At 31.9% G+C, this 27,906-nt stretch overlaps 1 protein-coding gene and 1 pseudogene across 1 annotated transcript; both read right to left on the reverse strand.

Moving 5' to 3' along the window:
• On the reverse strand, positions 1-18,038 carry LOC111627733 (variant-surface-glycoprotein phospholipase C-like). The gene is made up of 3 exons (XM_023371357.1): positions 18,018-18,038; positions 9,441-9,946; positions 1-1,026 (listed from the first exon to the last, which is right to left on the reverse strand). The coding sequence occupies exons 2-3, from the start codon at positions 9,858-9,860 to the stop codon at positions 328-330; spliced, it is 1,119 nt and encodes a 372-aa protein (XP_023227125.1). The 5' UTR covers positions 9,861-9,946; positions 18,018-18,038; the 3' UTR covers positions 1-327.
• Positions 18,039-23,782: 5,744 nt separating this feature from the next.
• On the reverse strand, positions 23,783-27,906 carry LOC111627720 (annotated as a pseudogene).

Below are 27,906 nucleotides of genomic sequence, written 5' to 3' on the forward strand. Positions count from 1 at the left end.
TCGTTGCTGGATTTTTTATTATCACCATACACTTATACACTTTCTTTCACAATAAACACAACAAGCATTAAATATTATTTTTACAAATGAAATAAAATAATACAATATAAAAATTTCATATAAAAATTTTTTACAAGAAAATTCAAAAAACAATTTTTCATCGAAGTTCATTATCAAATTTCTTATAATATTCGGCACTTTTGTATATTATACGATAGTGTCAACATCATTTTCCCTTTCATTAATAAACATATAATTTATATCTGTGAATTACAAAAAAACTAATTATAATTAATTATGTTTATATTTAACCAATGGATAGTGTTCTTAATATATAGACATCTGTAACCATCTTTTTTTGTTAGCTTCAATTGCGACTTCAATAATATTATTCCCATGAAAAAAATCAGTTGCAACAATATTGGCACAGTGCCACCATCTCTCACGAAACCATTCTGTGACTTTTAAATTGACCGTCTGTGCCATAACACGCAAACCTTTATATCTATCAAAAAAAATTCCAGCCATTTTGGGTGTCATTTGTGCCATAGAAGATTGCAAATTCTTTCTGATTCTTTTACAAACAGTTCTGTTAAAATATTCTTCGAGATCGTGAATAGTGTCTGCATCTGCCCATTGATGGCTTACTTTTCTGAAGAGATATTCACTGCTAAATCCAAATTCTGTAGAATAACTAGTATAACCTACATAAAGTCTTCGATTATTTTTCCATAACGTATTTAAAGAGACTTTATAACCATAACTGGAAGGTATCATTATAGAGCTGAGCTCATTTTCCAAATACTGAATTAATTTTAAATGTATTCTGTCCGAGTTGAGCCCATTAAAACCATTTTCAAATCGATGAAAATCTAAAATTACAATTTCTTGGGTGGAATTTAAAAAGAGTTTTATGTCTTCGATTACTTTCGCTAGAGGAATATCTGATACAAAAACACTATGGGTTATGAAGAATGTATCATTCTGATATGCAACACGAATATCTAAATATCTGTTACCATATACCAATTGATTCCATATTGTTTCGTCTTGAGTTACAANGAATATAAAAAACTGCCAATGATTATAGTATTTTATCTATCATTATCATTACTTTTAGCTCAGCTGTTGTTTCTAGTAGGAACTATTGGTCCCAGTAATTATTTTTGCATAGGAATAGCAATATTTATGCATTATTTCTACTTGGCGTCAGTCTTCTGTACCAATGCTCTTGCGTTTGATATCTGGAAAACTTTTACCAATATGAAACATTTATCTTTAAAAATTCGTAAAACACATCTTATTTACAGTATTTTATATTGCTGGGGATTACCTATGATAATTGTTATAATTTCTATCATTTGTGAATGGGCATTTCACTCAACGTTTAGTCCTCAATATGGTTCCTGTCATTGTTGGATATGCAATCGTTATGCACTCTTAATATTCTTTGCTGTGCCATTAGGATTAGTTTTGATTATAAATATAATATTCTACACAATTACTGCAAAATCAATTTATAAAACTTCGAAATCTTCAAAAATTGCAAGAAAAAATGCAAAAAATAAAAATTATGTTAGATTCTTTCTTTATATAAAAATTGCATTAATAATGGGTTTTACTTGGATTTTTGGCTTTATCTCTGCTTATTCTAACATGGTATGGTTATGGAATTTTTTTATTATACTTAATGGTCTTCAGGGAGTTTTTATATTGTTGGCATTTACTCGTATTGCTATTTTGAAGCAATTAATAAATAAAATTTCCAGTAGAAAAAATTTTGAAAATAATTCTTTAATGTTAACTTCTTCGAGTAATTAATTTTTTAATAAAGGCATCAGCTTGTTGTTCTGGATATCTAGGTTGGAATACAAATTGGTAACGTCAATAATTTTTCATGAGTGTCTGTTCTGGATATTTTCGACCTTGTCCCTTACCATCAGCCGTTTTCATTTTTATCAAATAAGATTATAATAAGCGGAGTCTTCTGTATTATCAGTTTGGAGCTCACCTAAACTAATAACAATTACAGACTATTAATATTAAGTAAAATAAATAAGATTAGTCAATAGGAGTCTTATACTTAATAACCAATTTCATTAAATTACGTAACAAACTTGTATTTACTTAATTCATTTGAATAAAAATAATAGTTAGTATTACATATAGGCCTACATACATACATACTAACTATTATTAGTATATATATATATTATATATAGGCTATATATATATATATGAAGGCATACATTCACTAAAGTAATCAATGAATCTGTACTACAATGCTCATAAGTTCTCGATTTTCGGCTTGCCTCCAAAAATTGATCGCTGAATGTGAAATTCCTCGGACAAAACTGTTACTTTAACGATGATTGCAACTGCCTAATCTTGCGGCATAGAACAAAGCTTTTTCAAATGTTCTTTCATTTTGAAATGCAGACTATGAAGTGTAAATGCAAGAAGAACGACGCTTTATGCACTTCTAAATGTCATAACTCTTCGAATTGCTGCAATAAATAAAAAAGTTAATTAAAAAGTTTTTTTCGTTTTATTTTAAATTTGCTTTTCACAACTTTAGCCCGTAAAAGTTAACAAACAAACAAACACATTCGAGAGAGTATACAATCACTAGTGAATGTGGATTTCTTATTTGAAAATGAACGATTTGAACGATTACATTTACTAGTAATAAATCATATTCACTGTATAATCCACTTTCAGTGTAACATATATAACCACTACGGTTGCAATCGTTTTCCATTGAAGTGTATTGTCTTCCCGTCTTCCTTGTGAATAGGGAAAGCGTAACAGTGAGATATAGGCCTATATCTCACTATATCCTCCTATATAGGGGAGATCGGGGCAACTTCGGCATGCGGGGCAAGTTTGTCAAGCGCTTTTTTTTTTAAAACAAATTAAAAAATATCTTTGATTATAGGTTAGGCAGTTGAGTTTTATTGGTGGCTTGTTGAGTGTAGTGTTTTTATTGTTCTCCAACAAGCGTAGTTGAATTATCAAGCAAATTTTCATTTTNTATATATATATTTTTTAATTATATTTTATTTCTATACTGAAAAATGCTGACATGACGGATAGAAGACGACTTGATTTCTTCAAATTTTTAATTAAAAAAAAATACTGCCAGACATTAATTAATTAATTTAAAATATACTTATTCAATCTAATATTGTGCATTTCATTGGCATCAACACGACCGAATAAGAAACAATTCGAATAATTTTTGCGAGAGCAACATATTAATCAGTGCATAATAATTAATTAATCATTCCGTTACATTGGGATTCATCCCCTCTTTTCTGCTTAAGAATTGTATTTTTTGCCACGCAATACGTTGAAGGTTAAATCCATCCGATCATTCGTGCAATTTGTTCATTATTTTTCTATCTCGAATACTTCTGTGAAAATTCGCAAATAGTTTTCCACAAAGTGTTTTTGTATTCGTGATACACATATGTTCATTTGGGAAATCTCTCCCAACATTCTGTCACGTAGTTTAGCGGAGAGATACATAATATAATTTAAATTTTTCCTGTCTTTTGTAAGCTAAAGAAATTTCTATTAGAATTAATATCAAAGTAATGTAACTATAGTATTTTAATAAATCATTAGTTTAAATTTTGCATTTTTATAATATTTTGATCTAAACATGAACTTCTATAGAATATATTAAGTGGATCTTAAATAGAGACGTGACAAATAAAGCAAAAAGCTTGTAATATTTATTATTAAAATTTACAGGGCTATAGTAAAGAATAGTATAGCGTCTTTTCTCATTTAATATGTTGCTTTGCTAATCAATATGATAAAAAAGAAAGGTCGCTGTGAACTTTCCTAATATTATAAAAACTAGAAAATGTATCAACAAAAAGTTTAATAATATACTACAGAGTGATTCAAAAGTCTCCATACGTGGACATTCCTTTTTTATGCATTTATCAATAAGTCATAGAATATGATAGGTTATATTTGAGCACCATTTACCTAAATGCACGTATAGATGCTTTCCACCAATATTATGGCGAACACATATTACTACAACTGATGTTATGCATACACATAAATGTTTGCTTGGTCTGTATATGTAGTCCATATTTAATATCTTTCAGGTGTTTTGTATGAATAACTATGAAATTTTAATATTATAATGTAAAAAGTAATTTTTTTTTATCATTAGCGCATAGTGTTAAAACATGCACAGTCATAGGCCCTGTCTATAGAATGTAACTTGTAAAACCAAAAATAAAATAGAATTAAGATATAATTTAGTCCACACAGTGAAAGAGTAGACAAGAGTGAGTCTGAGCTGGAAGGATCTACGTCAGATAAAAGGGATGGAAAGAGACGTGGGAGTTGACACACGGATCACAGTAATAAAATTTGTAAAAAAAAAAAAAAACAGTAAAATTATCTAAAATACAAATAAAAGCGTTTTAAAAATGTAAAAATAAACCAGCTGAAAGAGATCTGATTCATATATCAATTTTCACATCTCCTTCCACCCCTTTCATCTGACATAAATCCTTTCAGCTCAAACTGACTCTTGACCTTCGCTGCGCGGACTATAATTGTTTATTATATACAAAATACAATATATTTCTAGTGAAATATATACATATTCTACAGTTATATACAAGTGTAATAATAATGTAATTAAAAAATAAAACAGTTATTCATTGAATATAAGCATGCATGTAATCTTACTTCTATTTATAAGACCAAATATAAACATAGTTTATTGTAGATCTAGTTTTTCTGTAATATTTACAAATTTTACGAATTGTGCTTTATGCAGAATCGTCTTCATATTTTGTTGGTTCCTGTGTAAAATGTGAATGTAGGGCTTTTTCAACACCGAGGGCTGAAGACCGAGCATTAATCAAGCACGAGTTGACCTATCCTGGAAGTCCTACTAAGCGCGATGGGGTTCTTAGTAGGACGAATGCAAAAGTCGTACACCCATGAAGTCGGTTCTGGTTTTGATAAATATCTGGCATGAAGCTATATATCTATTTATATTTTATGTAATTTCATTATAATTTTTGGTTTATTATTTTAAGCTAGAATTTAAAAATTGCCATGTATTATCTCTATACTTTATTACATTAATCAGTTTTTTTAAATAAATTAATTCTCAATAATTTAAATAAACAAGATAACGTAAATTTTAAACAGTTATTAATAAATGTAATCTTAAAAGTTTTTATTAAATGTATAAAATGATTGGACATAAATGTAGAAGGATATTGTATTCAAATAAATTTTACATTTTTAAATTAAAATATTTCATGAATAATTGTGAGAAATATTAACTATTGTAATAAAAGAAAACTAAGGTCAGGTGTGGAATTAAATTCTTCCTTCAAACTTTCCCACTCCTTTTTTTCACTGTTTGCAATCGAATTGGTCTTTTTATTTTCTCCTTATATCATTTTTATATTTATGTAATAATTATAAAACATTCCGATTTTTGAGACATAAAATTTGGCAATCTTAACGTTTGTATGAAAAAGTTATTTCCATTAGATTTTACACGTGAAATGACGATGGCATTATTTATGAGAAATAGCCAATATGTTTCGATACAAAAACGCAAATGAATCGGAGTTTCGAGATTATATACAGTTCTAGTAATTTGACTCTCTTTGTTAAAACAATAATAGAACAATAATAGTTTTTCGTTAATTTACAGGTTAAACTTTTTTCGAAGTTTTTATCCGTGCAAATGACCTTACAAAGAAAATATGTAGATTTCTTTATTAACAATAAAGTAGAATTCGAAAATACAAACAATTAACCAAATAAGGACATGAAGTGATGCAAAACTTTCAAAATTTGTATAAAAAAGAAAAAAAAAAAGCTGTGGATTACAATAATCCTATCTGTATTAAGAATAATCTTTTATAAACTTACGTATAATTTTTTCTTTGAACTTTTGTACAAAATAAGAATCTATTTATTGATATTAAGCGTTTTAAAGAAAGATTTACATTTTTATATATTAAGAATCCGTTGCGCAATTTTTAATCTCGAGGTTAAACGTAATTTTATCTAGAACAGTTACGAGCAACTCGTGGTCTGCGGGGTCCTAATATGCTGCCCTAGTGGCTTTGGAAACGTAATTTTATTTTCCTGTTTTTAAGCTCCAGTCATTTGCATCCCTAATTAAGATGATATTCTTGACAAACTAAACTTGACAGTGAAGAGATGAGAATAAATGAACAATTATTTGTTGTGGCATCACAATGCCGGGTTGCAACTTTTTAGATCTCGATGCACAATGCTCTTGATTTTAGTTGTTTTGTTCCTATACATCATACTTTTCCTGTTAACACGAGAGTCATGCCTGTCATCTAACTCTGTTCTGGAGAAAATTTTTGAATTGCAATAACGTATATAGCAGGGGTGGGCAAGCAAGAGTTCAGTGGGAGCCGAAATGTAGGTTTTGCAAAGTGCATGGGAGCCGCAGTTCTGTACTTTTTTATTCTGTACTGCAGTTCTGTACCGCGATTTTATTGTATAATATAAATATTATATAAAACAAATATTGAATTTTTTAATAAACATATTTCCACAAAATTGTGGAAATAAAATTGTAAAACTAATAATAAAAAGCAGAAATTAACACTTTCAGCAAGAGCCGCATTTGCCCATGGTGGATATATAGTTAATCGAGGCCTCCGGCTTCTAAGATTTCTATTTCTAATGTCGACTTTCATCAGTCTATCTCCATTCTGGAGGTTAAAGAAGGATAGACAAATAAACAGACAGACTGATGGACACCAGTGGACATTTATAGTTCTATAATTTTAAAATTGCAGCCCAATTATACATTATTTGTTTACATATTATTAGCACATATTATTTTACATTTTACCAAATACCTTAGGCACATATTGTACTTAATTCGCTGGAGGTACAATACTTGGCAAGTTTAAAGTCTGAAACTCCGTAAGAAAAAAAAACATATTCGGCCCGCCGGAAGTCTACGAAGTTCCTTTGTAGCCCGTACCCAGAACTATTGCTTATCATTACTGTAAAGTATGCAGAAAACCGACAAAAACGCGTTTCGCTTCGTTTTTACGAAGCAGAATGAAGCGTTTTAGTCGTGAGCAGTAGCGGAACTACTGTTAAGGCCTATGACATGTAGGTCCAGACCAGGCCCTGGGCACTGTTTCTGAGAAACAGTATATGAGAACTTTTAAATTATATAAGAAAAATATTAATATTTTTTGTGTCTGTTCTAACTAGGAATGATTAATTTTAATTAAACGTATGCTACTTATTTTAGATAGCTTTTACACTATCTTTTTCGATTACACTTATCAACTATTCAAAATAGTAAATGTAACTTTTCTGTTTTGAAAAACAACTTGATCTGATTGTAGTTAGCCAATAATATGACGAGAAGGAATATATTGGCTAATGGCGTCACTTATACGAAGTATATTTAACAAAAATAATAATAATAATAATAATAATAAGTTTGAAATTTTAATTTGATGGATGTAGGACCTACAATTTCTTGGGTGGAATTTAAAAAGAGTTTTACATCTTCGATTACTTTCGCTAGAGGAATATCTGATACAAAAACACTATGGGTTATGAAGAATGTATCATTCTGATATGCAACACGAATATCTAAATATCTGTTACCATATACCAATTGATTCCATATTGTTTCGTCTTGAGTCACAATGTATCTGTTCATTAAGTTATCTTTTCTAGGATAATTTTGATAACTTCCAGAATTATGAGTTCTTGGAAGCATCAATTCATCTAAACTATAGTTTCTTATCTAATCACGTAGATTAATCATTCAGTGAAGATGTGCCCTGTAACAAGATGACACAATGATATCCCCTGAGGAAATGAGAGCTATCCAATAGGGAAGACATACATCAAAGTGTCTCACTTACATTATTTATCCATTAATCCAATTATGTAACCAAAATACTGGCTGAACCTTATGCGATTGCTATGATTATTTTTGTAATTCCTTTGTGATTTTCCTTTCATATTATTGCAGTTTTTTATATTTTTGTTACTTTTTTGTTATAATTAATAATTTTTCTTTCGTTCATAAATCTTTTTGCAGATTTCTTTGAAAATGTTTTCCTCTTTTTTGTTCGGTTTGCTTACAACAAAACAATTTTTAATACAATATTTTGTAATATATTTATTTAATGTTATTAATATATTATTTCTCTCTTTACTATAATGTTTCCCTCTTCTGCATAAATTGCATCGCGAGTGAGAATTCTAATCTTAAAAAGTCTCTTTCACCCGCTTTCCCTCTTTTCGCAGCCTAAAAGTCAGTTTTAAAATAAAATCTCAATTTTAAACTCAACTGTGTTTCTTAAACATAAATATTTTTTCCGGAAAAGTTACAAAACTCGTTGCTGGATTTTTTATTATCACCATACACTTATACACTTTCTTTCACAATAAACACAACAAGCATTAAATATTATTTTTACAAATGAAATAAAATAATACAATATAAAAATTTCATATAAAAATTTTTTACAAGAAAATTCAAAAAACAATTTTTCATCGAAGTTCATTATCAAATTTCTTATAATATTCGGCACTTTTGTATATTATACGATAGTGTCAACATCATTTTCCCTTTCATTAATAAACATATAATTTATATCTGTGAATTACAAAAAAACTAATTATAATTAATTATGTTTATATTTAACCAATGGATAGTGTTCTTAATATATAGACATCTGTAACCATCTTTTTTTGTTAGCTTCAATTGCGACTTCAATAATATTATTCCCATGAAAAAAATCAGTTGCAATAATATTGGCACAGTGCCACCATCTCTCACGAAACCATTCTGTGACTTTTAAATTGACCGTCTGTGCCATAACACGCAAACCTTTATATCTATCAAAAAAAATTCCAGCCATTTTGGGTGTCATTTGTGCCATAGAAGATTGCAAATTCTTTCTGATTCTTTTACAAACAGTTCTGTTAAAATATTCTTCGAGATCGTGAATAGTGTCTGCATCTGCCCATTGATGGCTTACTTTTCTGAAGAGATATTCACTGCTAAATCCAAATTCTGTAGAATAACTAGTATAACCTACATAAAGTCTTCGATTATTTTTCCATAACGTATTTAAAGAGACTTTATAACCATAACTGGAAGGTATCATTATAGAGCTGAGCTCATTTTCCAAATACTGAATTAATTTTAAATGTATTCTGTCCGAGTTGAGCCCATTAAAACCATTTTCAAATCGATGAAAATCTAAAATTACAATTTCTTGGGTGGAATTTAAAAAGAGTTTTATGTCTTCGATTACTTTCGCTAGAGGAATATCTGATACAAAAACACTATGGGTTATGAAGAATGTATCATTCTGATATGCAACACGAATATCTAAATATCTGTTACCATATACCAATTGATTCCATATTGTTTCGTCTTGAGTTACAATGTATCTGTTCATTAAGTTATCTTTTCTAGGATCATAATTTTGATAACTTCCAGAATTATGAGTTCCTGGAAGCATCAATTCATCTAAACTATAGTTGCCTATCTGATCACGTAGATTAATCATCCAGTGAGGATGTGCCCTATAACAAGATGACACAATGATATCCCCTGAGGAAATGAGAGCTATCCAGTAATGAAGACATTCATCAGTTAAATTATCGGGTTTAAAATTTATTTTTGGGAAACCGAATTCCGTTTTGTGATAACCTGTAGGATCGTTCGTTACATTAATTTTTACTAGACAATCTTCTTTAGAATCAAAAGGATCGTGATTATAAAGACAAACCCATGCTTCTTCGTATGTATTATTATGAATCCAATTCATTTCAACTTGTCTTTGTATTACTTTTCCATTTTCTTCTTTCCATGCGAGTGAAGATAGAGTGAGAAAAACACTGGTATCACCATTTCCTTCGAAAAAATAAAATTGTTAGTTAAATTATTAAATTAAACTGAATTCAATTTAAAACTGTTATGTATAACGCATAGAATTTTATAAAAATTTGTCATAAATTAATGAAATATAGAAATTTGAATTTAAAAAATGTCAGAAAAAAATGGTTAAAAATATCATGTTGTAACGTTTGTTTCAGAAAGAAAAGATAAATGTGAAAACCCTTAAACTGAATTATTATTATCCATTGAGATAGCATAGCCATTGAGATAACAAATAGCTTCAAGGCAATAAATTTTAAAACAAAAGTGTGAAAAAAATTAATGAAACTTGGAAAAAGCTTTATAAATTATATATGCTACGTATTTGAAAATTTGTTATAGCATTAATAAGAATATATAATAATAATAATACATATTTAATAATTTCAAACTAAATACATACGAGGTCTGTTCAAAAAATACGCGGACTGACGTCATAAAACAAAATGTACTTTATGTAGAAGTTACATGTCTTGGTCCTCTTTAAAGTCTCTCCTTCCCAACGCACATACTTATCCCAATGGTGTTTCCACTTGTTGAAACACTCCTGGTACGCTTCTTTTGTAATGTCTTTTAGCGCCTTCGTCGCATTTGCCTTAATCTCGGGAATCGTCTCAAACCTTCCTTTCAAGGGTCTTTTGAGTTTGGGGAACAAGAAAAAGTCACAAGAAGCAAGGTCAGGTGAGTAGGGGGAGTGGAGAAAAACAGTGATCGAGTGTTTGGCTAAAAACTAACGAGTTCTGAGGGCTGAATGGAATGGAGCATTGTCGTGAAGGAGAAACCAATCGCCACTCCTACGCATTTCTGGCCTTTTGAAACGGATGGCGTCCCTCAGACGTTTCAGAACTTCAACGTAGTAAGTCTGTTTCACTGTGGAGCCTTGGGGAGGTACTCGTGGTGAACAACACCCTTAGCATCAAAGTAAACTGTCAGAATCACCTTGATATTGGATCGAACTTGCGAGCTTTTTTGGGTCCGGGGCAAGTTTCACCAACCCACTGGTTGATCATAGCAAATGTTTCAGTCACAGATTTTCTAAGTTTAACACAAAATTTCACAGCGAGTCGTTGTTCCTTCAGGTCATTCATTCTGAAATCCGACAAACGAAAAAGTGGCACTTCACTAAAAACCGCGTAGCTAATCAACAAATAAAGATATCTGTAATCGGGAAACGGTGTTATTACCAGACGATCTGTACAAACCTAGTGACACCAAGCTGATTTCCCTGGGACCAACTGAAGCCGCGCAATTCAAACAGTCCGCGTAGTTTTTGAACAGACCTCGTATCAAATAGATTATAAAATATTTTTAAAAATCAATTAATTAATTTGTAATTATTATAACGAAAAGGTACAATTCTTAATAAAAACAATCAAAGAAGCTTTGAGTGATAAATTTTCATCTAGATTAAGTAAAAATTAAGGAATATAATATATTCTATATAATGGATTATTTGTAAGTTTTATTTGAAAGTAGATTAATTTCATTTGAAAATAATTATAAAGTAATTGGTATAACTTGTATTTCACGTCTTTTGTTAACTAAAAACCCAAGTCGCTGTACCAAGTCGCTGTATTTTCCTATTCAATTAATGAATGCTCAAAAATCTTTGGCGCTATGATGTTAAACAACACAAACAAATTTTTTCGATTTATTGTACAAAACTCTTCAACATTAAGAGATTTCATTAATACAAATATCTGCCTTTATTTAAAAAATGGGAATTGACGTATAATTGTTAGCAATTAACCATGAATTAAAAGTTAAAATTCAAACACATTTTCTGAGAATTAAAATGAAAAAACGCTCTTAATTATTTGATTTCAATTTCAATGTAGTTTCAATATTAGTTCAATTTTCTGATAAAATAATAAACTAAATTTTTAAAAGTATTTTTAATGATGTTAGCAATTGGTTACTATTTATGAAATTTATTATTTAAAACGATCCTTACATGACTTCATACAGACTACATTCTAAATGATCGAATTTAAAAATTTTTATAATCCAAGGTTGAAGATATACATATATATTCAATCTAGATTAAGATACTTAGGAATACTACGAAAGTTATTTAGTTAATATTATCTAATTACACATTTTCAATTTGTTCACCTTAGCAAATTATACACTGGTGTGCAAAACTTAAGCAACAATGTAATTTTTAAGCAGACAGCCATGAAATTGTAGAAAAGAGCTTTTTGTGATCAGTACCATAAACACCCAGTTCAGTAAAAAGGTAATATGTATGCAAATATCAGGAAAAAGACATCACAGGTGACGTGAGGGCAGGAAAAACGCGTGCAGTGCAAGATTACAATAAAAAGATCAAAAGGCGTTATTAAAGACATTTTCTGCAAGTTTAAGTGAGTTTGTACGTGCAATATGACTAGAAGAAACCATCTGGATGGATTTACACATGGTAGAATTATCGGCAAGCTTGAGGAGGGGCGTAGTGTGACGAGTGTAGCCCAAAAGTTTGGAATCAACAAAAGTGTCGTTTCACAAGCTTGGAAAGCCTTCCAAACCACAAGTACAGCTGTAAGAAAGGTTGGTGGTGGTCTTCAAGAAAAACATTGCCAATGGATGACTGATATATCGTCCTTCAGGCGAAAAGAGATCGATACCAGTCAGCAGGCAACATTCATTGCTCAGCAGCTTCGTACGGCAATGGAACAAAAAGTATTGCGGTTTAATGTGGCCAGACGCCTTCATAAAGGTGGCCTATTCGTCTGCCGTCCTGAACGATGCATCTTATTGACAGTTGTTCATCGACAGCACATTTAGACTGGTGTAAGGAACACAAAGACTGGACATCTCATTAATGGAGTCACGTCTTCTTTACAGATGAGAGTCGTTTCAACATCACAAGTGATTCTCAATGCCAGTTGATATGGAGAGAGATAGGGACAAGGTTTTATTCCGCTAACATCATGGAAAAAGACCGTTATGTTGGTCCTGGTGTGCTCATTTGGGGAGGGATTACGATAAACGGGTGGACTGACCTCCAAATTTTCGACAGAAGTACTGTTATTGGAGATCGCTGTTATCAGCAAGTGATCCTTCCTCACATGCATCTGTTCCAAAGTGCCATTGGTGCAGACTTCATTTTTATGGATGATAACTCCAGAGCATATCAGCCCCGTGCTGTTCAGGAGCTTCTAGAAAGTGAAGATATCACTAGAATGGATTGGCTGACCCCTGATTTAAATCCCATAGAACATGTGTGGGATGCTTTGGTGAGATACCTATCGGCATGATTATATCTGCTGGATAACACCCAACAACTGGAACAGATGCTCATTGAAGAATCGGCACTCTTACCTCAACAACTATTTGATAATCTGATGTTTAGTATGGAGAGACGGTGCCAAGCAACCATTGCAGTTAAGGGAGATCATATCCCACCTAAGGAACATCTGTTTCTTGTTCTCCCTCTTGGGCAGACAATCATTTGTACCAAAGCTACTCTTCAATAAAGCCTGTTTTTGTTTGATTCCATACTGTATGCGTTCTATTCATTTTTGCGCTAGTATGCTTTCTTCATCCTTTAAGTACAAAATACTGTCTCTGTATCCTGAATTTCATGACTCCCAGGTGATTTTTTGCAGAGTTATGGCAAAGAATGCAATCATTGCTTAAATTTTGTACACCAGTGTATTTTGAGAGTTTCCAGAACAAATTATGGATATATATATATATAGTTATATATATAATCACAAGTAACTATATATACTGTATATAGTTACTTGTGATTATTTATTTCTATGAAACTTATTCCAGTCTCTTAATTGTGACGTCCGCACATGTATTTTTAAATGTAAATGTTTATAAGTTGATTTTTCTTACAGATATAAATTTTATCCAAGAGGTTCATCTTAATTATTATTTTCTTCTGCAATTATTAATCTAATTCAGTAAGAAATTTGTAATTCATTGTTTGCAAATATAAATTTTATGCTACTTTTATTTTTATTTATTGGAGCAATATTAAAGAAATATCCAAAAAAATAAGTCAGATACTGTTAAACACAAGATTTTATTTTCAAATAGTATCAATAACTTCTTGCAACGAATACGACAAAAGTTTAATTATTCATGAAACTTGCAAAAGTATGCCTCATTCATTTCGAATTTAAAATGACCACGGTCATACATGCCAATAGGAGGAAAAACGAACAGTTCTAAATTGATCGCTAGATGTTGTTTCAAGTATGCTTCATTTCCTGTTTAGTATCTTCTGTAATTGATGTTTTGTCACGTTCTGCCTTTAGTGAGTCACGCACTTGCAGGATGTGGAAAGTCATTATTGTAACTTTCAAGTATTTATTTACTTTTAACCTACTTTATAGTTCTATGTACTGTTAAATTAATTTAAAGAATCTCTAGAAGTTACTGTTAATCAAGTATAATAAACACACCAGTTATAACACGCAGCTTGATATAAAGTTTACTTACTGGGATATTGCATGGCTAGTGAGGCGAAGCTGGAAAGAAAGAGGCGATTCTTGTACTTGCCAGCCATAGGAGAGGCAATCTTTGCACTATCCAGGCACGAGAAAGACGATCCTTGCATTTGCAGCCATGCAGAGGCCATCCAACAACAAAGCAATCCGCGTTGCTTTCTTCAAAGCAACTTCTATTGCTTTGTTCTTGTGTTCGCTTTTCGCGTCCATTTTCCTTTAGGCGCGCGCAATGTGCTATTTTTTCAAAGTTTAGTTTCCTAAATTTCGTTATATGCCCACAATAACATCAGGGAGAATAGACATTGTATTTCGTCGCCATTGTACCTCGAAAACGAAGTCATGGACCCTCATTTATATTACATTTTTGGATTCTTCATAGCAATTAGTAGAAAATGACAATGTTTAATTAAAATCGATCGATCAAATTTTGAGAACGAACGCAATTATGTAAGTTTTTTAAAATTCTTTCTGCCCTGTAGGTACTAAAAGGGCCTCTTTTAGCAAGTCCGTTATGGGTTCAGCCAGGCACACAATGAGGCGACCGACATATCCGGTCGGATCACCCCCGAAAATTTCCTGGGGATTTTTCGACCCAGTCCGAATTTGATCCCGGGTCCTCAGAACGGTGGGCTGCCACGTTAACCGCTTGACCATCCGGCCAGCAATTTCGTAAGTAGTAGAACATAGAAGAGGCTTCGCGCCTCTTCAAATATTCGATTTAAATTAATCGCTGAAATTAATAATGTAAGTACACGCATTACCTTATAATTTTATTAGTAAATTAAAATAGTGTTAAAATACTTGGTAAGGCAAAAATAGCTTAAATTTAGACGTGTTGATCTACGGATCTCTAATGTACTTTCTGATAACGGTGCCTACTCTAGAAAAACGATCATACATCAAATGCAAAAAAGAATTAATTTTCCAGGAGATACAAAAAATATTAATTATTCATAATATAATTAAAAATTCCAACAACGAATTGCATAATATTACCAATCAAATTTTAAATTTGTGTGTGGCGCTATCTGTCATGAGATTGTTTTAAAAAGTTTTTTACACTTCTCAAAAGTGAAATTGCAACACCATAAAGGAATGCATATGCAAATCTCAAGACCACAGAGGTGACAGAGATATGCAAATCACTAAAAGAACTAACGAAGATATGCAACTGACACCTGTTTATTCAGTAATGAATATGGCCCCATGGACAGCTATACAGGTTGCTATAAGGCAAAGCATACTATCAATGAAGCAATTAATGGTTGTCTGAGGTATCCCTTTCCAAGCTGTGTCCAATGTGATGCACATGTTGTTTACAGTATGTGGCAATGATCCCTGGTGCACCTCACATCAGACAAGGTCCCACAGGTGTTCGATGGAGAGAGATCCGGCAAAACTGCCAGCCAGGAAAGGATGTGAATTCCATTCAGGCTTGTGAGAGTTGTTCATGCAACGCGTGCCCGGACGTTGTCGTATGGAACACTGTGTCGAGTGCATGTTGCACCAGTGACCGAACCACAGGCCCCACAATTTGTGTGACGTACTGATTCACTGTCAGAGTACAAGAAATGTGCACCAGGGCTGTCTGTCAATAGAACATGATGCCACCCCGAACCGTGGTGTCCAGTGTGAGGCTGGTGTGATGCTTGGCGAAAAGGCTGGCACATAGTGTTCCCCAGGATACTGCCACACCCATCGATGATTGTCATTCCTTCACAGATAGAAGCAGGATTCATCCGTAAACAATACCCGATGCCATTCAGTGGTCCAGTTGTGATGACGACAACACCACGCCAGGCGTACAGCCCTCTGTGGTGCGATTAATGGCACTCCTCCTTGCTGGTTGTCATGCATGTAGCCCGACTTCATGCAACCTATTGTGAATGGTTTGGATGGACACAAATGCACTCGTTGACGGCAACGAGCAGTTTCAGATGTCACGTGCCGTGGCGAACAGGTCCCGAATCTGCTGGTCTGTGCGCTCTGTCGTTCGCCTGTGCGATCTGTTCCCTCTTCAGCATATTCTCAGACGTTCCTGAATCCATCGGGTCACACATTGCTGGATAGTACTCAAGCTGTGCCAATACGCGTGGAAACTGCCCGCATCTACAAACCGAAATTGCGCAGCTCCAGGATACTGTCTCGTTCCCCAGCCATTAACTGGTGGTATTCAGCTCGCTGTCATCTAAGTTCGGCTGCGACAAACCGTCACTGATAGCATTTACGACCCGGTCCGGGCTGCTAATTTTTATAGCCCGAAACTGAGTACCACATGACTCGGTGTACGCAAACTTAATCATTTGCACACCTTTCTCACCTCTACCGGTCCTGGAATTTTCAGGTGGCTACGTGCATTACTTTGTGGTCTTGCAGTTTCGCTTTTGAGGAGCGTAGGCCTATATTGTTAATCATTAAAAAATGTAAAAGCTTAATTTTGAGGGTAGAGATGAGTTTTATTTTTTAAAAAATTGTTAATGCTAATAACGAGTAAAATCTTTATTAAGTCCAATCCCACTCGAGATACGACACATGTGTCCGCTCTATCTGCCTATCCTCTTGACCTTTAAACTTCATAATTTAATAATATTAACCTTCTAATACACAAACCTCACTGCAAAATTTTAGAAGTTTTCGACAAAAGGCACAGGAGTTAGTTTTAAAATGTGTAAGCAAAATCGTGGTAACCAAACACACTAACATATATACATACAGCAAAAAGTCTCGACTATTTTTTTTTTTGCATATCTTGAGGTTTCGAAGTTCTCAAAGAGTCAAAGAATCAAAAAATGCAAAATTCTTGGGGAGTCATTTTTTTGCCATACTTTTACACTGTTATATACTGTATAACAGCCGGGAAAGTAAAAATTAATTAAAACGCTTGAGACATTGAATAAAGCAATTGTTAGCATATTTTGGTTATTTATAAGTAATATTTGCTTTGTATCTCATGGTATTTTTTTGTTTTGCATTTGTGACGTTGTTTTCTCGTAACAACGATATAGCATGCCATCTAATTCTTGTGTATCTATTATGGTTTCCTTCAACAAAAATCTAGACTTACCTTTTCATGATGTGCCAAATAATCCTGCGTTGCTGCACGAACTTAAGCAAAAAATTAATTTTCCAAAAAATTAAGCAAATACTCGAAAGTATGAAGTCAATACTGAAGGTAATAACAATGTAATAAGTATGTAGGTTCCCTTTGCTTCCTTAAGAAGTAATGACTGCAAATAAATGGCGGTTCATGTTTGAATTCAAGCAACACAACCTGCAAATGTTTCAAAATAAGTTATCCTTAATCAGCTTTGAGTAACTCCTATCACTATTGCTATTGAAATAAGCAGGTGATCATGCGACACGCTTCACATGATTGCAGCTTAATGTAACTGGTGTGTTTATTAAACGTGGTTACAGTAACTTCTACAGGTTCATTAACGGTACTCTGTAGAGTAAATTGAAGATTAAAGAAGTACTTATAAATTAAAATAACAACTTTCTAACGTGTTGTAGGTACATTACTTGTCCAGGGATCATACACTACAATATGTAGAAAAATAGCAATGATAGAAGACACTTACCAGAAGTGAAGCTTACTTGGAACACCTAGCAACCAAATCTAGAACTGTTAGTTTTTTTCCTCCTATTGATCAAAGATAACAATATCTTTTCATTTTATTAAATCAATGATAACTACATATAATTCGGAAAAAACAACTTGAAATTTGATTTATTGATAACTTATAGGCCTATATATATAGCGTAAAAAGTAAAAAGCTACTACAAATATATATATATTTGGAAAAAGGTAAAAGCTATTTCAGATGTGTATATATATATATCTGAAATAGCTACAAAATTTGGTGCCTATGGCATAAAAAGGAAAAAGCTATTTCAGATATATATATATCTGAAATAGCNGCAAATTGTTACACTAAAAGAGCATCAAATAGTAATTCTGTTTAGTTTCAAGATGAATTGAAAATTACAACAGAAATGACAAACAATTTCACGTCATTTCTGCTGTAATTCTTGATTAACCGTACAAGCAAATAATAATATATTAAATATTAATATAATAATATGGCCAATTAAGAGGATTGGACAACACATACTGTACTTTTGTTTAACTGTCTATTGATAGTTATATTATCTACAATGCCTTAAAGAGTCTGTACAAAAGAATCACTTTTTGAATTTCCAAATTAATGTTAGGACCTTTTTATATAAAGATTCTAACATTAATAGGTTTTTATATAAAACTTAGAAACTGTTTTAATAATAAAATTAAATTAAATTAAATTTAAAAAATGAAATATCGAATCACATAACAAAAGTCTGGCACATTTTCTATTACGTGTTTTTTAAATAAACAAAAACAATTACACGTAAAAGAATATGTAGAATTATAGAAAAATTAAATATCATACTGCTTAAATTTCTAAAATTTTTATAAAAACTAAATTTCTGTTTCGAATGTCTTTTAGACTTTATATTTAAGATGAAAATTAATATTATTGTTTAGTTTTTGCTTCAATAAGCAATAACATACCGTATATGTACTGTACTGTACAGTACTGTACATGTATGTGTATTTTTCTAAAATAAAATTTCAATTTATAAATTCAGCCGTTCTAATTTCATATATTACAATAGTTTAATTTATATTTTCTATTTTAACTGAATATTTATAAAAGTGATCTAAGATGAAATCTAAACTTCCAATTGACATTGGAAGTTTAGATTTCATCTGTATGTATAATATAACAATGGATATTATATGTGAAATTTCATCTGTATGTATAATATAACAATGGATATTATATGTGAAATTTGGCGTCTAATTTTAGTCTATTCTCGATGTAAATTGTCTTGAAAATTAAAAAAACTTCTTTGATGTAATTACAATACTTGTATTTTCGGGATCTTTCAATTATCCAAAAGAATAACCCAATAAATATTGCACTCAGATATACGTCTCAATTTAATCTTTTAAAACTTAATTCCTTTTTTTCATGTAAAAGCCAAATTATACTAAAGACTGTTCAACATTCTTAATGTACAAAATTAAGAGTTTATCTTTTAATGCTCTGATTCTAATGTCTTCAAGTCAAAATCCCTCTTTAACGTTATAATATAGAACCGATCTAACTAAACTAAATAATTATTTATAATATAGTATGTATTTTAGATAATTTAATAAATTGAAGTACACCCATAATGGAACTCAATTGAATAATATTGAATCAATCAAAATACTACATATTTTATGAAGAAAAATACTGAAAAGTTTTAATAAACATCTTAATTATATTATTTCTTTTATGTTTAATCATAATTTCTTTCTCATTTTTATCATATGATTTTCAAAAGTCAAGGAATTGTTATACTGATTTCGAGATATACAATCTCTTTAAATATCTCCATTCGAGAGTTACCCACAAAAATTTGTCTCCTTTAAGTTGCCTTTTGCCTTTACAAAATATAATTTATTTATTTTTATTTTCGTTAATTGTTAGATCATTCTTGTAGTGCATTTCATTAACATGTTTATTTTGCTTTGCATATCAATCGTATTTGTGGCCAACAAAACGATATCATCCGTATGTAGTAAAACGTGAATATCTTTATGTACTAACCTCAATTTATCTTCTATCACTTCATCATAGTCATTTGCTAAATCGTTCAAGTATAAAATAAACAGTATAGGACTTAGTGGGTCATCCTGCTGTAGACCTTTTTCAAAAGTAAAACAGTTCGTACTTTTTTTCGACGTATGAAAAAGTTTGTAAACTATGCGTTTATTATAATAAGCGAAATTTCGAAGCCTATCATTTAACAAACAATATCTCTAAATTCACAAAAATAAATGCTTTACGAATGTCTAAGAAACAAATAATTAATCTAAATCGTTTTTTACTTTATTGACTTTATACTGTACTAAGGAGTATATCAAAATCTTCCGATACTGTACTTTTCCCTTTTGAACTCCAAATTGTTATGTTTATTTTCTTTTTTATATATCATTTTTATTTTTATTTTTCAGTCATTTTTATTAATAATTTCATTATGCTTTCCCTCACATGAAAACCTGGCTATGCCACTGATCGAATGAAAGACCATACACTAGAGTTACCGAACGTCTTCCATTTGGGATGACAGTCCTCTATTAAATTATATTGTCCTCCCATCCTCCTTTCAGTATGGCAACTCACGTTTGTATGGTAAAGTTGGGATCGCTACTATACAAACGTAACTGAATTTTATGATATTATCGAACCTTTCACAAAGTTTACTCTTAAAGAATATTTGAAAAATTTTGGTTGCTATATATTTTTATAAAATTGTTGATAATCGTTGATGTGGTAATTATATAATTTGTAGAACACCATACTTTTATATAATATACGACAGTTTCTAATATGTTTAAGTAAAAATACTACATAATTTTTCTGAAGAAAATAGCAATAATTTATTTATCTCATGTAAAAAATAGTAAAAAGTGCTGAACAAGTATTAATTGGATGATTGATCAATTAATGTGAACCCTGGCACATTGCAGTTAATGTAGCTAACATTTATTATGCGACCACATCCCTGAAATAATTTCGCTCACAAATAATATTCTTCAAACAGAAACTTTGCTATTTCACTTAGAACAATCATTTCGTAATTATTCCATCGACTACTGATATATTTGACGTGCAGAAGTCGAATTTCATAAGATGCTCTCTGAATGCCATAAATCTTTGCAACACTTTCCAGAAAATAGCATTCTCTCCTGTGTTGTTCAATAACAGATTGAAGATACTGTAAATGTTTCATCAGCTCATAATGAATGGTAAAAATTTGCGGTTATTACAAATAAAATAATCATCCATAGAATGATAGATATTACGTTTCTGTGCAAATAATTCAAGACTACTTGTTTAGAGAGTCTTGTATAGCAATTACGAAGATTTTCTCTCATATGTGTAAATACTGTAATATTATTGTTCAAAATAGAACAATCAAATTTTTAATCTGAAACAGTTTCTCTGTGAAGTAATAACCAATCTTTTTAAGATCAGAAAAGTACTTTTGATCACAAATTTTATACAATAACATGAAAGAACGTATGCTAATTGTTGCGTCCGATGGTCAGATAGTCGAGGTGGAAAAGCGTCAGCCTATCGCTCTAGAAGACAAGGAGGTCGAATCCGGGCAAGAAATCCAACGATTTTTTTATAGGAAGTTGGTCCCAGATATTCAAATCCCAAACTTCACATTCCCGGCCATCCATTAAAGATCTGGCCAAACCCATAATGGGTTGAATATAGAATTCTCTTACTTGTTAATGCTTACGTGGTGGAAAGGGTTAAGCAAATTGTTACACTAAAAGAGCATCAAATAGTAATTCTGTTTAGTTTCAAGATGAATTGAAAATTACAACAGAAATGACAAACAATTTCACGTCATTTCTGCTGTAATTCTTGATTAACCGTACAAGCAAATAATAATATATTAAATATTAATATAATAATATGGCCAATTAAGAGGATTGGACAACACATACTGTACTTTTGTTTAACTGTCTATTGATAGTTATATTATCTACAATGCCTTAAAGAGTCTGTACAAAAGAATCACTTTTTGAATTTCCAAATTAATGTTAGGACCTTTTTATATAAAGATTCTAACATTAATAGGTTTTTATATAAAACTTAGAAACTGTTTTAATAATAAAATAAAATTAAATTAAATTTAAAAAATGAAATATCGAATCACATAACAAAAGTCTGGCACATTTTCTATTACGTGTTTTTTAAATAAACAAAAACAATTACACGTAAAAGAATATGTAGAATTATAGAAAAATTAAATATCATACTGCTTAAATTTCTAAAATTTTTATAAAAACTAAATTTCTGTTTCGAATGTCTTTTAGACTTTATATTTAAGATGAAAATTAATATTATTGTTTAGTTTTTGCTTCAATAAGCAATAACATACCGTATATGTACTGTACTGTACAGTACTGTACATGTATGTGTATTTTTCTAAAATAAAATTTCAATTTATAAATTCAGCCGTTCTAATTTCATATATTACAATAGTTTAATTTATATTTTCTATTTTAACTGAATATTTATAAAAGTGATCTAAATATAAAAATAATAAAGAATAATAGATTATATTCTATAAAATCCATCATTCTTTATTATTTTATAATTTATATGACCTGATTACATCAAAAAAGGTGATAAATATTAATTTAAAATTGCATCAATGATAAATTTTATTTATTTGCCATCATTTTATATAGAACATCATTATAACTTTGATAAGTTACTCTAGTTAATTGAATATATATATGGCCAAAAGTCAGATAACCGAGATAATTTTAAGAACAGTGAAAAAGTTTGAAGTTTTAAAGTAATAATCTAAAATATGCGTGAGTTAACTGACTTTTGTGCTATTCTGTATATTCTAATTTATTGATTATGAAATTTTAGAAATTGAATTGTACAGAGTGGCTCAAAAGTTGGTCAATCAAGATATAGGTTTGGATAAGGCAATGCAAAACGAAGGTGATCTGCCTCTCGGAAGGGTTTTCTGTGGGAATCTACTTACTATTTAAGTGATAGACATTGAAGAATCCCACACGATCAGTCCTTTGCTCTTGTACGATCTGGGACCAACTATAAGTGTTCAGTAGTTGTATTCATTTAGTCACTGGTAAGCCAACCAAGATATATTTTTGAGATTATTTTAAGAATGATATAACAGTTAGGAATCGTAAAATAACATTTGAAATATATCTCATTTAATGGACTTTTGGACCATCTGAACATTCTAATTCAGTGTTATCAGTCTTTTTGAGTTAGTGGATTACTCGAAATTTGGTGGAAAATTAACGTGTCAGTGTTGCAACAAAGGTACTCATACTTATAAACGAAATGTGACTTTGATGATTTGAAGTTAAAAAGTTTTTTACACTTCTCAAAAGTGAAATTGCAACACCATAAAGGAATGCATATGCAAATCTCAAGACCACAGAGGTGACAGAGATATGCAAATCACTAAAAGAACTAACGAAGATATGCAACTGACACCTGTTTATTCAGTAATGAATATGGCCCCATGGACAGCTATACAGGTTGCTATAAGGCAAAGCATACTATCAATGAAGCAATTAATGGTTGTCTGAGGTATCCCTTTCCAAGCTGTGTCCAATGTGATGCACATGTTGTTTACAGTATGTGGCAATGATCCCTGGTGCACCTCACATCAGACAAGGTCCCACAGGTGTTCGATGGAGAGAGATCCGGCAAAACTGCCAGCCAGGAAAGGATGTGAATTCCGTTCAGGCTTGTGAGAGTTGTTCATGCAACGCGTGCCCGGACGTTGTCGTATGGAACACTGTGTCGAGTGCATGTTGCACCAGTGACCGAACCACAGGCCCCACAATTTGTGTGACGTACTGATTCACTGTCAGAGTACAAGAAATGTGCACCAGGGCTGTCTGTCAATAGAACATGATGCCACCCCGAACCGTGGTGTCCAGTGTGAGGCTGGTGTGATGCTTGGCGAAAAGGCTGGCACATAGTGTTCCCCAGGATACTGCCACACCCATCGATGATTGTCATTCCTTCACAGATAGAAGCAGGATTCATCCGTAAACAATACCCGATGCCATTCAGTGGTCCAGTTGTGATGACGACAACACCACGCCAGGCGTACAGCCCTCTGTGGTGCGATTAATGGCATTCCTCCTTGCTGGTTGTCATGCATGTAGCCCGACTTCATGCAACCTATTGTGAATGGTTTGGATGGACACAAATGCACTCGTTGACGGCAACGAGCAGTTTCAGATGTCACGTGCCGTGGCGAACAGGTCCCGAATCTGCTGGTCTGTGCGCTCTGTCGTTCGCCTGTGCGATCTGTTCCCTCTTCAGCATATTCTCAGACGTTCCTGAATCCATCGGGTCACACATTGCTGGATAGTACTCAAGCTGTGCCAATACGCGTGGAAACTGCCCGCATCTACAAACCGAAATTGCGCAGCTCCAGGATACTGTCTCGTTCCCCAGCCATTAACTGGTGGTATTCAGCTCGCTGTCATCTAAGTTCGGCTGCGACAAACCGTCACTGATAGCATTTACGACCCGGTCCGGGCTGCTAATTTTTATAGCCCGAAACTGAGTACCACATGACTCGGTGTACGCAAACTTAATCATTTGCACACCTTTCTCACCTCTACCGGTCCTGGAATTTTCAGGTGGCTACGTGCATTACTTTGTGGTCTTGCAGTTTCGCTTTTGAGGAGCGTAGGCCTATATTGTTAATCATTAAAAAATGTAAAAGCTTAATTTTGAGGGTAGAGATGAGTTTTATTTTTTAAAAAATTGTTAATGCTAATAACGAGTAAAATCTTTATTAAGTCCAATCCCACTCGAGATACGACACATGTGTCCGCTCTATCTGCCTATCCTCTTGACCTTTAAACTTCATAATTTAATAATATTAACCTTCTAATACACAAACCTCACTGCAAAATTTTAGAAGTTTTCGACAAAAGGCACAGGAGTTAGTNAATTAATATATATTTATAAACTATATAAACTTATATACAATTAGAATAAAGTGATAAAATTTGGAAAAAATGATTATTCTGTAAATATATTAGCAGACCACCCGCCGTACCCACAGGATAAAGCATTAAATAGAAAAAGTTAATTTAGAATTAAAAATTGGAATTTAATGGCTATCGAAAGTTACTTATAGTCTGAACTACATAAAATATATTCATGCTCCCACGAAATTGGATTATAAAATTTCTTTGTATAGCATATGTAAAGTTGAAATCCAACAAAACACAAGATCCTTTCGGTTAGCTGTGGCTAACAATTGTTCTGCTAGCTAACAATTCAATGTGCCTGACACTGAATTGACGAAAAAGTTTATACATGTATATGTATAAACTTTTATATGTATAAATTAAATACAGTATATTACTTTTTGTTATTTTAAAGTAACGTATGAATTCTATTGACTTTTCATGCATTTGTATTTTGTATTTTGTCTATTGCATTTTGTATGTTTATAATAACTAAATAAATGGCAAACAAAAAAATGCAAGATATATAAAATGATCGTATTTTAATTTTACTTAAATTTTTATTAATATTTTTATCCCCTGTAACAATGTTTTGGGGAAAAAAAAACTATTTGTCTTGGATAATTTTAAATAAATTCGAGCTATTGATGAATCATTATTGCTTATCCTTCTCAGAATACTTACTCGTTGAGATTAGTCAATTTACTCTATGTTCAGGGTGAAGGAAAGGTCATTGGCATATCTCGTTTTGAAACTCATGTAATTTTGTAGGCACTGATACTAGATTTTTTTAACGTTTTATTAATCTACAGATACATACAAAGAAAAAATTAGTCAGATCTTCTCCTTCTCTTCACTTTCTCTGTCTTTCACCTTAGGATGTTGTCACAGAACTCTATATGCGCGGAATCCACGTAACGCACTTCTTTTAGAGTATCTTTTATCGTTTTGACAGGGAGCTTATCTTATTAAGGAAGTGTCACAGTTAAATTGGAATTCTTCTGTGCCTTTAAAAAATTGAAGAAAGTGACTCCTATGCAACAGTCACTTCCCTGTGATTGAAGGAACTAGCAAGAATTACGTACCGACAGATAGAAAAGTGCATTTCCTTCTGCCTTTCCCTCATAACATGATGAAAACAGTTTTTTTTTTCTATTTTTGAAAAATTTTGGCCATCATCCTTTCACTTGCAAACTACCAACTGTTTCCACCCTCTTTAATAAACATGAATTTGCTTTCCTTGCAGTCTATATTATCTACATATATTCTTCCGGAACGTAAACTCAATCAGCTCGTTTTGTTTATCTTATAATTATTCCGAAATTCCTGTTGCAGAGACGATAAGAGAGGCCTCGTACTGAAAAGTACTATCACACTCATTAAATTCCTTTAGTGGTCAAGCTAGTGGTTAGCTGGAGACGAACAAGTAAATTGTTTTTGTTTTGTCCATCAGCAGAGAGATGCAACTCATTCACTTCGAGTGGATTTTTTTCTTTATTAATGTATCGAAAAAACGTGCACCTCCCAATTGGTCCCATCTTTGCGATGTTTTCAAGATATACATAAAATTTAGATTTGTCGTCCTTCAAGCTTGAATGTAGAGTACAGTGACTCGCAGCTCTATAAAATATTTCTTGAACTGAAATATGTGGTTTCAAAATTTCGAAATGCTTTTCAAAAGTCAAAGACTTAAACCGTTTTGCAACTAAACGAAAATAACAATCGTCATTTCCTGATACCTTTACTTATACTATCAACTTGTTTTGGAGTTCATTCCGATAGTTCACAGTAAAACAAACTGAATCCGATATTATTTGCATTCCTCAGTATGGTGGCTTATCTCGTTTTGAATTTTATGTATTCAAATAGATTCTTTACATTCTTTAAATGTATTTATACATTTTTAAATGAAATACAAATTAGAAAATTAAATTAATTATAAAAATTTAGAAAAAAATTGAATAAGATACATTCGCCAAATAAGGCTCACCTAACGTTTTAAGACGTTTTGTATTTTCACTATTAGACGAAAATGTCTGAAAGTTGTACTGCAAAATACTGTAAAATGTATACTTGGAGAATTGAGAAAGTAAAGTTAGCATCATTCGAAAAGTTATTTCGAATAGGGGTTCCAAATACCCCTATTCGAAATAACTTTTCGAATAGGGCACATACGTAAAGAAATAATTTATTAATTAAGGTAAAAAGTAATAACTAATTAAACTAAAATAAATGTATTTAAACCCAATAAAATATAAGAGGTAGCTTAAAAATCACATTTTGGATAAATAAAACTGGATATTTTGTTTTTAGCCGTAAGTCCAATGCACTCTTCATGAACATATTTTGAACACTGTACAGTACATACAGTATCATGTCGAATCAGCAATTCGATCTGCTCTGGATGAATAACAGAACCAACTTTCTTTTCTCATTACTTTTTGCACTAGGTCCAACTACAAAGAACTATGATGGGTTTCGCAAAATGATAAACCCTTTTCATGACAGTTGCTGTGATCATTAATTTTTTCTCAGTCATCTCAATCTCTTTGCCAGGTGGAAGATTATTCTTCCATTCATGATTTAATCTTTACTCTTCGAAAATAATCATAGGAGGGTATGACTTGACTCAGTGCCTTTCCACACGAGACAATAAACACGTTTTCACCGTATTCAGATGCTACAAGACGCACTCTTTTTACTCCTTTCGTTTCATACACATTTTGCTGTGTATAGAGAGTGAGTCTACAGCCTTTCCCGTCTATATTGTATAGTAGATAAGGTTTGTCGAAAATATCTAACCGGGCCAATACATCTTTCAGCTTATCAAAATAATCTCTAATAACACATTTATTGATCTTTGCAGCCAT

Source organism: Centruroides sculpturatus, unplaced genomic scaffold (genome assembly GCF_000671375.1).
Source record: "Centruroides sculpturatus isolate CEXI.00-Female unplaced genomic scaffold, Cexi_2.0 scaffold121, whole genome shotgun sequence".
Taxonomy (NCBI): domain Eukaryota; kingdom Metazoa; phylum Arthropoda; class Arachnida; order Scorpiones; family Buthidae; genus Centruroides; species Centruroides sculpturatus.